This window comes from Cydia pomonella, unplaced genomic scaffold (genome assembly GCF_033807575.1).
Source record: "Cydia pomonella isolate Wapato2018A unplaced genomic scaffold, ilCydPomo1 PGA_scaffold_205, whole genome shotgun sequence".
NCBI lineage: Eukaryota > Metazoa > Arthropoda > Insecta > Lepidoptera > Tortricidae > Cydia > Cydia pomonella.
In genome coordinates, this window is record NW_026907845.1 from 117,106 (window position 1) to 128,644 (window position 11,539).

The window sequence follows — 11,539 nt, forward strand, 5'->3', positions numbered from 1 at the left end:
GGGGGGGGACACATTTTACCACTTTGGAAGTGTCTCTCGCGCAAACTATTCAGTTTAGAAAAAAATGACGTGTCGGAAGCCGGTGTTGCTTGAAGCTTATAATAATTAAAAAAATCATAAAAATTAAACGTAGGAGCACAGCTGTAGTTGATATACAACCAATTGTGTCAAAATATATTCAATAATGTTAATATCCAGAGAAGAAAATGAGACTACGGACTACGTTTTTACGAAAAGGCGATTTCGCACGAGTGCTCCACTTTCCTCTTCAGTGTTTTCTAGCTACATGTAATAGGATTTGTTTTCATGAAAGAACTGTTATAAAATTAACAAAATTAACCTATAGGAAACTTGTGCTACCTTGAGTCTATTTAGTATGATAATACAGTCTGCCGCACCAGGGCAGTATGGACCCGTAATAAAAATGCATCCTTTTGAATTGTTCACGCGTTCCATACAAATTAATTTTCTCAACCAACTTTTATTTAAAAAAAAAAAGATAGAAATAGCAATGTGAGTCTTTATAGTTTACAACAATACTATTTAAGATGCAAAAAAAACAGACCCTACTCATAGTGTGTTCCTGCAAGTGAGTAAGGGTGCCAGAGCTCAACGAGGATGCGGAGTGTAGGGTCGGCGGCGGCCAACGTAGGGGCATAGCTAATATACATCAAATAATGTAAAAAAAATCCATATTATCATTAGAGAGGAAAATGGGAACTACGTTTGTATGGAGTAACGCCCGTCCTCTTTCCTCTTAATAATCAAGTACCAAATATTCTGTATGGAGCGCGCTCAAGCCTTCATTTCAAAATACTCTACAGAGCTACCTATTCCTCTGCGATACTCTTCTTCTTTTTTTTCTTCTTCTCACTCTTCGGTGTAGGAGCGTCCACCTCACCATTATCCACGGTCGTGTCAGCCTGAGACTTCTTCTTCTTACCACTCTTGGGTGTCGGAGCGTCCACCTCATCATTCTCCATGGTGGTGTCGGCCTGAGAAGCGTCTAGGGATTTCTTTTTTTTCTTCTTTTTCTTCTCTGAGGTGGGCTCGGCTGGTTCTTCGGTGGGCTCTTCCTTGACTTTCTCTTTTTTGATCTTCGGTGTGACCTGCGACAAAAAGTAATATTACATAACTACAAAAGAAAGTTGGCCCATTGACCGCCAACCACGTCAACCGACGCACGGGGCCACAGAATAAACAATAGTACGATCACGTCTGAAAATATCGATACGAAAAAAGTGCCAAAATATGTATGCACGACTATATTACCCATACATTAAGGTAGTGTATACATATTTTTGGCACATTTTTCGTACCGATATTTTCAGACGTGACTGTACTACCGTACAGAAATGACACTTCCTACAAAACCGAAGTTTGACAGCGATTCAAGGACGAATAATGCTGTCCCTTTCTAATGTTTCGCCTATTGAGGGTTGTCAAAATTCGAGTCATTATCTTATCTGTGGTCGTGCACGCATAGGGACCCTAATAATTGCCCGGAGCAATGCTCAGCCGAAGGGAGCCGAGAATATCCGAAAGAAGTAACGCCCCGCTGACGCGGCTACAGCCCAAAATCAACCTTAGTACATTCCAACAAGGTTCAAAATGGCGCGCTGCACCCGATAGGCGTAGCGTTCAAAAAAGCGGCCAAGTGCGAGTCGGACTGGCCCATGAAGGGTTCCGTACCATTTATGACGTATCAAAAAAAACTACTTACTAGATCTCGTTCAAACCAATTTTCGGTGGAAGTTTGCATGGTAATGTATATCATTTTTTTTTTTTGATTTTTCATTCTGTTATTTTAGAAGTTACAGGGGGGGGACACATTTTTCCACTTTGGAAGTGTCTCTCGCGCCAACTATTCAGTTTAGAAAAAAATTGATATTAGAAAATATATTTTTGAAGACCTATCCATAGATACCATAGAAAATATAATTTTTGAAGACCTATCCATAGATACCCCACACGTATGGGTTTGATGAAAAAGATTTTTTGAGTTTCATTCAGTTCTAAGTATGGGGAACCCCCAAAATTTATTGTTTTTTTTTTTTATATTTTTGTGTAAAAATCTTAATGCGGTTCATAGAATACATCTACTTACCAAGTTTGAACAGTATAGCTCTTATAGTTTCGGAAAAAAGTGGCTGTGACATAATCGGATAGACAGACGGACATGACGAATCTATAAGGGTTGTTTTTTGCCATTTGGCTACAGAACCCTAAAAATGCAGCCTGTAACCCAAGCTATAAAGACAAATAAATGGGCTTGGCAGCTGTCAAGTTTGCATAGATGGCGCTAGCGTAGGTTTCCCCTGTCCCTAGTTATGTTTTATGAAATTTAGCTTAAAGAGAAAATAAAAAGATTTTTTAGAGGTACAATCTAGGTATTGACAGGAAACCTATGCTGGCGCCATCTGTAAAATACCTCCATCGGCCAACCTAATCAACACTACTGGTATAGGTTTGCCTAGATGGCGCTATCATAGCTTACCCTGCCCCTATCTAGTTTTGTTCTGTTTTTGGTCATCAGAAATAACACCAAACATTTTTTTACCCGTCTGGTTTATAAAATTACAAAGAAGACTAGTTAAAACTTTGTTGGTTAGTTTCTGTTTGGCCCAATGGTTGACTGGTAGAGAATGCCTTAAGGCATTAAGTCCGCCATTTGTACTTTTTTGTATTGTGCAATAAAGGTTAAATAAATAAACTACAAAATACTCACGTCATTGGCCCCATCTTCTAATTTGATTTTTTTTGTAGAGGTCTCAGGTTCCGGAGAGTGTTCCCTCTTCACTGGCTTTCTTTCCAGGGTGCTGTCCGCTGCCACCGGATATTGGAACACCTCACTAGAAAGAAATTAAGAGTTAAAGTTCACCTTACAAAGTTTATGTTATGTCTCAACTTAAGCTGAAAATATTGACTTGTTTTCGTTTTGTATGAATTAATTCACAAAGTCAGCATTATTCATTTTATGTTAAAGGCATAATTATATATACACCGTGTTTTTTTAGATTTCTATTAATTTCAAGGATACATTCCTGATCTTAACCTTTTCAACGCCAAAGACCACTAAAACGGTCATCGTCTGTCGTGCCCGCGACGCCAATGACCATTAAAAAGGCTATGGCGGACGTTGTCAAAGCGACTTTCCTACTGTCAGTTAAGCTTCATATTCGCTCTTCACCAGTTAACTTTTTGGCGTCCATGGCATTTCTTGACACGTGTGGAAGCGTTGAAAAGGTTAAATTAAGTAACTTTCTCTAAGACCAGTATTCTAATTAACTCCATTTTGGAGATAATCAATAATTTATTTTTATCTTATAAGGCCATTACGAGCGTATAGACTTTGCCTTAGGGCCTGTTTACATATTGATTAGTGTTTAGTATGAGTGTATACATTTGCTACTAATAGTAAGTACTATCTTGCACGATCAATGTTCGAAATGATATTGATATGTCACAGTTTGCAATTGTTTGGTGGAATTAAATGTAATGCCTGTGTTACAACAACGCTATATGCAACATTAAATTACTTTTTATATAAGTAAAAAAAAATATTTAAAAAAATATTTTTATTTATATATGTATATTTAAGTAATATATGAGATTGTTTGAATAGTTGAACTATTCTATTAGGCTTCGTAACCTGTAAAAATAGTTGTAAGGGAGAAACAAATAAATAAAATAAAAATAAAATCTGTAAATTTTTAAAACTAACAAAGAAATTATGTTACATGAAGACATAGGTGCTGTCGTGTTTAAAGGAAACGAAATTTCCTAAAAAAATATTGTAAATAACAAAAAATAGGCAGTTTCTTTATCAACTTTCCCTCTTACATCTTTGGTACATCAGAAAGTTAAATGGTAAAAACAGTTCATATTAAATATTAGCTCTAAGAATAAAAGGACAAAAAAATGGGTCCAGAAAATTTAAAATAAGTTTGTCTAGAAGAGATTGCTTTTTAGCAATAAGACCACAAATAACAATATTCATTGTATTGAAGTGTGCAATAGTATTGTATTGTAAATAAAAAAATGTGTACTTACGATTTGCTGTGATATTTCTCAAACTTGGCCTTAGCTTTGCCTGTTCCACTAATCCTTCTCAAGTTGCCCTCTTCTAGCAACCGCAGCTTATTTTCCAACTTCACCTTATGCCCCGCCCCCAACTCAAATGACACATCTTCTCCGAATGCATCCATTCTGGTTGCTAACGCTGCCTTTGCTGCCAGCATGCGAGACATCTTTCCCTTGTTCTTAGTACTACACTGACCTACTAGCTGAGCGTGGTAAATTAAACCATATTTTGGAGTGTCTTTCTTAGTCTTTAAAGCTCTGAATAAGGCCTTTTCGGCACCAAAGATCTGTATTGTTGAAGCTGGGTGCTTGGCTAGGTTCATTAATGAGCCTGCATGAGCGATAAGGCGCGCTCCAATGTGCTCTCCGATTAAAACTGTCAGGTTGGGAGCCATGGCCATCATACGGGCTTTCAAGTAATCAGTCAGATGTGTCCTATAGTCAGTGATAGAAATGATCTCATCACAGAGATTCTGAATATTCAAAATGTCATCATCCGAGATCTCTGTGCCCATGGAAATCTCTGCAGCCTCCTTTACCTTCTCTTCCAAATCCTCAGGTAAGATATCTGACAGATCAGTTTTAGAAGCATTATCACGGGTCCCGATAAGTTTGACAATTTTGACAAAGAGTGTGTTGTCAGTGATGATTTTGCCGAGCTCGGGGAAATGCCAGCCGTACCATTCACGGCATCTCATGATGTAGTTATTGAGCTCCTTGTCTAAGTCATCGAGGAGGCACTGCGCTTGCACAATCATGGTGTCAATCTTGTCAGGAGAGAACTTAAGCTTGTAACGGGATAGAGAATGGGCTAAACCGAGTGCCATAGCTGTCATTTCTTTTTTTGGCAGCCCAGCAAGCAGACTGTCCATCTGTGAGCGAATGCATCTCAGCAATTCTTGGACGTTTGAGTTAGCAACACATTGTAAATCAAATTTCTCCTTAATGGCACTGCCTAGTTTAGCATCTCCAACCAGTAACTGATCTTGGATGTCCTTAGAGACATATTTCTTTAAGGCTTTCTTTAATGGCTTTGAAATTTTGCCTTCAATGGCGGCTGTAGTGGCAGCTAAAGCCTCTGTTGTATCCTCGAACTTGATGAAGTTCTTTAGTTTGACACTGAAATGAAATCAAAATGTAAGCTAAGAAAAATTCAATTCAAAATAAAAATCTATAAAGGAGTAATCAATTTAACTTACACTGCTGATGCTCCCTCAGGAGTGTTGAATTCCTGGTACAAATCATTGATTTCTGACAACTTGGACTCGTCCAGCAACTATAACAAACAAAAAATATGATTTAAAACTGAGACCATAACCTTGTGATTCTATGGCAAACTTGATAGTAAACAATGACCTATTTTTTGCCTACAACTTAAATTAAATTACAAAAACATCTAAGTAATATGTTATTTGAGTGTTAACACGAACTTTCACTGCAACATACGCCGTATTTCACACCGATTTTGATAAAAATACGCCAACATTGTGAGGTTAGAATCCACACGTGTGGTGCTTGTTACCTTGAAAATTGCGTAGCCCGCCGGGGTTTCGAACAGAATCAACATGTTGAAAACAAATTAATTCACACTGAAATAGTATTTCATTTATTTATGAGCACATTTAGATATTATTTAATTAAACACACGAAAGCGGCAAGAAACCCTCCGCTAAGAAACGCGGACTCGTTTGACTGACAGATAAAGGATAGTGTTGCCAGGTTGAAATAACTACGATGCGCACTGCGCAAAAATTTCAAGCTCAAATGTAAAAACATTTTATTTATTAAAATTGCATTGTTTTATTATTGGGAATATATTATTAAATCCTGAATAATTTAAATAAAATTTACTGATTTATATTGGACTTGTGCGTTTTAATTTTATCAATATTTTAGCCTAGTAAGTTCAAGTAGACTTAGGTGCTCTATTTTTTAACCCTCTCAAGCACAGTGTGACAACAACGTGACGTAATCACTGACATAGGTGTACTATAATACCTCAATGGACGTAATAGTGATAACTCAATAACAATAACGTAACATTACTGTTTATTTTATTTTATTTTTATCCACGTCCACTAATACGCTAGCTACGGATGGGAAACGGCATTTTTTCGGTTTGAGTTAATGTAGGTACTAACTTATTCTATGATTAGGTATACCTACGTAAGTAAGAGTTAACCAAGCTAAGTTGGGAGCGGTTTTGATATCCCCAGACTGGGGGCCTACCGCCAAAACCGAGATTCGCAAATTGCAGGGATCTTGCTCTTTTACTCTGACTAAGACGTAATTAGAGTGACAGAGACAAATGCCCGCAATTGACGAACTTCGATTTTCGCGGTTACAGCCCTATACAGTGTTATTAAAATGTCATTACATATTAAATAAAATAAAAGTTTGACGTTTAAAATATTACTTAAACCGATTTGGCTATCAAAATTGCTGCCAACTCAGTTTGGTCTAACTCTATTACTTATCTTTGTATTAAGACAGTAAAAATATTTTTTATTTTATTTTTTTTATATACCTACTATAGAACCATATATTTATGAATTAGAGATATAAGTCTCTAAGTGCCAGAATCATTAAAAATAGGTACTTATTGGTATCTTTACATATAAAATCAATTAAAAATAAAATAAACTAAAATCTTAGAGGTGTATAAAGTCTCTAAGTGACCAAAACCAAAATTAACTAAAACAATACAATCAAGCGAGAGCATGATGATCTTTTGTGTCAGTTTTACTGTTCACTGTTCACATTCTTCATTTAATATTTTTATATAGTGAAAATCATAAACAGCGCCATCTATTGTTAGCTTTTATAATTTTACCAAGTTTTCTCTTTGTAGATGGCGCACTCGGCGATTTTTATGTTGGTAATTCGACTAATGACATATTTTGATTTTGATCGGGCTTATTGGAAATGTAGGTTTATGTTATAAATTTCTTTTATAATACATATGGTGCTACTTTCCCACACGTGTGCAGGCGTGAGCACTGTCCGTGCATATGTCGAAACTTTAAAGAGCCATATGTACTGTAAAACGTTGTACGATACACGTGCGAATAGGCAATTCGCAACTCGTGTCGGTTTAAAGTTAAAACACTCCCTTCGGTGGTGTTTAATTGATCACCACTCATTGCGAATTACCCATTTTCTGCACTTATCGTAAATAACTATTTCAGTACATATATCTTTTACTTCGGTAATCAGTTTCTCAAGCCATCAAGTTATGTCAATATGTTACATTTGCCCGCAATGGAAGCTTATTAAGTAAAGTAAATATTCTATTCCAAACATTTGCCTCAATACTTTCCATCGTTATTTATTCAGGAGAATCAACCGAGGGAATACAAAACAAATAAATATAATAATTTATATGTATTCCCGCTCTATACATCACTTGCTGTGCCAAATGGAATTTTATCTCGCCGACGACGTTATTTGAATTCGGAAAATTCAATAATTCTGCATAAAAGCGTGCATCCACTTTAGAGCGAATGATTCTCGGAGTGAATGATTGAGCGAATGAACTGGTGAATGGATTCCATCGAGCGGTGAGCGTCTGGATTGGGACGGAGCAAGAACGTGATTATTTTGTGTGTTGAATATTTTGAATGCGTATTTATTTTGGATTTGTGAAGCGTAGAGCTTTTAGAGTAAAGAGGCGTAGGTGGCTTTTAGGTTTAAAGAATAGGCAATAAGTTATTCGAAATTTGAATGTCAAGTATATAAAATATTTTAAAATATTCATTTTCCCCTTTTTAATTTCAAAACTTTCATGTATAAATAATTTGTGTATAGTGCTTGTTGCTGTGTATAATCTATTTGTATTTGTGACTATTATAATTATTTTCGTAATTATGAAAGGCGTAAATAAGAAAGACATTAGCATGAGTGCTCTTGGTTTTCAGGTTTTCTCCCATCAAATGTTTTTTATTTGTTCACTACTTTTAAGTCAATTTTGAACTATTACTACTGCATACACGAGTTGAGAGTTATGCACTGCAATACACTATAATCTTAGAGGGGTAGTAAAGTCAGAAATGACTCATAGATTTTTTTTTAATTTATTAAGAACACAAATGCAAACAGGTCCTATGTAATTGTCAGCCGAGGTGAAGCCAAGGTCGACAAGCATGTGATCTGAAGCTTTGCTATTAATGACCGAGGTGTGTATAGTATTTAGTATACCTACTATTTGTCTGTTCGACGGAGCCTCAAAAGCCAGCTATTTCGGTTAGCGCAGCGGGCGGAAAGTTGCCGCTTCCCGGCCGGAGGGCAAAAAAAAAAGTAGAACGTTGGCTAGTTAAGATTTTCGTGAACTCGACTGTACCTACTTATAGCGACCTTCAACAAGGAGGAGTTTTGGCCGAAGGGTGTCACGTTTCGGCGGTTCCGAGGTCGGCTCCCTGATACTGCGGGGTTGCGTAATGCATCGCAACCATAATGTGATTTGTAGTGTTTAGTTTTATAATATATTTTATTTTATTCATTTATTTATCGTTATAATAGTACATTACGATACAAGTGCGAAAAATAGGAAATTCGAAACGAGTGGCGATAAATTAAAACACGACCGAAGGGAGTGTTTTAAATCGACACGAGTTGCGAATTACCTATTCGCACATGTATCGTACAACGTTTTACAGTACATATGGCCCTTTAAATGTTCGACACAGTAACGTAATATGCTACTTCTCGCACTAGTGCTATAAAGTAGCCCCATATGTACTGTAATATATATTTTAGTTTTAAGGTATTTATCTATGGGCCAGTAGTTGCATGAAATAAAGATTTCCATTCATTCATTCATTCATTATATCTGAGTTACAGCTGACCAGACGTTTTTCGCAAAAGTATCTATTATTTGTTCGATTGTGAAGAAAATGTAAATCAGCTGGTATTGTTAAATACTTTTCACTTCGAACCTGTGAATCCCAGCGGGTCTACCCTCGTCGACCTCTTCTGCTGTCGAACACTACAACCTTCAGGGGATAGGGAGGTATTATGTGGTAGGAAAACCTACCGAGATATTTTATAGTTTCCATTACTTTTTTAATCACACAGAATAGCGTTTTACAAGTTTTTATTTGACTTGCAATGATTGTATGAATGCCTTCCAGATTAAATCTTACACGCTTAATTAGACCCACTTCTCATTGTTCAATTGAGCTGAAACTTCAGATACAGACATTTGTAAATTAAGTGACAATGCAATATTATGGTACCATTAAACTGATCTGATAATGGACACAGGAGGTGGACATAGGAAATCGGTGATAAAACAACGCAACCTAATTGTGTTTGGGTTTGTTAGAATTGTCTCGATTAGTATATTAGTTGCCTGTTGAAAAAAAAGTACATCCAGCGATAAAAGCTAATCTACAAAAATATGCCATAAACTTATTTGTTGTTAAAACTGCCTGTTGTCCATTGTTTTCTACTTATTACTAAATGAGCACTAAGCATAGAGCACAGAATGAAGGGTCTATGTCTCAGCTTAGGCAACAATACTGTTTTATGTATGTCTGTCTGTCAGATTGCCCATCATTTCACAATTTTTCAAATATAATAACATATGGTCTTTACACAACTCAAGGTAAATCGACTCGTGTATGCCTCCCAGTCAAAGTCCAAGGTCATAATTATAACCCCTTATCAATACAGCTAATAGCCTCCAGCGTCTGTCGACCCAAACGTTGCGAAACGACAGGGCAACCCAAATAAGAATAGTTTTCAACTGTAACTTTCTACACATTTTCAACCCTGAAATGTAGCGTAGAATACCATTTTTAAAGTAGAACAACGTACGGCTTCTACAAAATTCAAGTATTCGAGCCGTGTATGCCTCGCGGGGATCGTCGATACCTCAAGGTCATATAACCCATGTATCTTGTCGATACAGCTAATAGCCCCCAGCGGCTGTCGACCCTTGTGCGGTTTTAATTTAAGATCTTTCTCACACGGGGCAACCCAATAACGAATAGTTTTCAACCGCAACGTTACGTAACCCTTAAATGCACAGTGTAGGATAAATAAATACGAATACAAAATGATTTATTTCACAAAAACAAGTTTCACAAATATAATACACTATTGGACCCGGGTACGTCCTTAAACTACGTCCAAAAGAGAGGTATGGGCATTGTGAATGTCATCTCGCTTTGTGTGGTAGGGCACAGCACAGCGGATGTCATTCCAGTCAAGCAGAGCCCAACTGTGGAAGTACCTCCACCTTACAGAAAACAGCAGCCAATAACACTAGACCCTACTCATAGTGTTGTGGTCCTGCCGGTGAGTAAGGTTGCCAGAGCGCAACGAGGGGGACGGTTTAGGGTCGGCAACGCGCATGTAACTCCTCTGGAGTTGCAGGCGTACATAGGCTACGGAGACTGCTTACCATCAGGCGGGCCGTATGCTTGTTTGCCACTGACGTAGTATAAAAAAATAACACTATACCTCAGTGACCAAACTAGGCTGAGCCTGTATCTTGGCCATCTGCGAGTACAGTTTACCTAAATAAATATTTCCGCACAATCTTACACAGATCGATTTTGCCTCAAACTAGGCTTAGTTTGAGGCTAAATCGATGGGGTTGGCTAACCCCATAAGGTTGGCTTACTTGGTTGTCGTCGCCTAGTACCCCTACGGAATTTTTCAATACCATCTCATTACCGGTGCCAGTCCCATCAGAGGAGTGTTGTCATTCAATTATCGTGCATTTCGCTCGTAATTTGTCCGTGTATTGCCGCGGGCAATTTTTGATAGTTTTTGACCCACTCCTATGCACTGAAAAATAAGAATAGGCATATCCCCTCCCTTACTTACTAATCTAAAAGAAAAAATGAATACAAGTGTCGTTTGTCTTAGTGTTTAAAATAAATAAATAATTAAACGTTTATTGTTCCTACAAAGGTACTGGAGCCCGTTTAAGCTAAATCTGTACCGATGTTTGACACAGAGTGTGGAAGTATTATCTTAAACGTCTTAATTTTATGAGAATTTGAAAATTATTACATCTTTGAGATCTTAGGTAAGAACTATGAAAACTACATCCCCCCTCACCCCTAAATCATCTTACTTAATAAATAAACGGCGCCATATCAGTGGACGTTCGAATTGGCCTGAATGAAGGCTACAAGCGCTCTCAAATTTACATTACACCAGTAATTATTATCCCGCACAATTCTCGACTAAATATCCGTTTAATATTGAAGCTGGAATCTCAAATAATGGCCAAGTTAATCCGGCTCAGGAAATTAGTTTCGATTGGTTTAGGAAATGGGTTCCTGAGTGGCTTTGTAAAACGGTTTAGCACCTAGCTGAATAGCGTTTTGTATTTTATGGACTTTTCTTTATAGTTCGACCTATTGGCTTGTACAAGTCAAGGTCTAAAACATAATTCTAGAGAGTGGGACAAAATATGTAAAAAGTAACTAAATTTTGAAGT

At 37.2% G+C, this 11,539-nt stretch overlaps 1 protein-coding gene across 1 annotated transcript; it reads right to left on the reverse strand.

Moving 5' to 3' along the window:
* Window positions 1-489: 489 nt before the first annotated feature.
* LOC133533791 (nucleolar protein 58-like) lies at window positions 490-5,773 on the reverse strand. Its single transcript, XM_061872841.1, has 5 exons — window positions 5,606-5,773; window positions 5,283-5,359; window positions 4,054-5,202; window positions 2,729-2,852; window positions 490-1,109 (listed from the first exon to the last, which is right to left on the reverse strand). The coding sequence occupies exons 1-5, from the start codon at window positions 5,648-5,650 to the stop codon at window positions 831-833; spliced, it is 1,674 nt and encodes a 557-aa protein (XP_061728825.1). The 5' UTR covers window positions 5,651-5,773; the 3' UTR covers window positions 490-830.
* Between the last annotated feature and the right edge of the window lie 5,766 nt (window positions 5,774-11,539).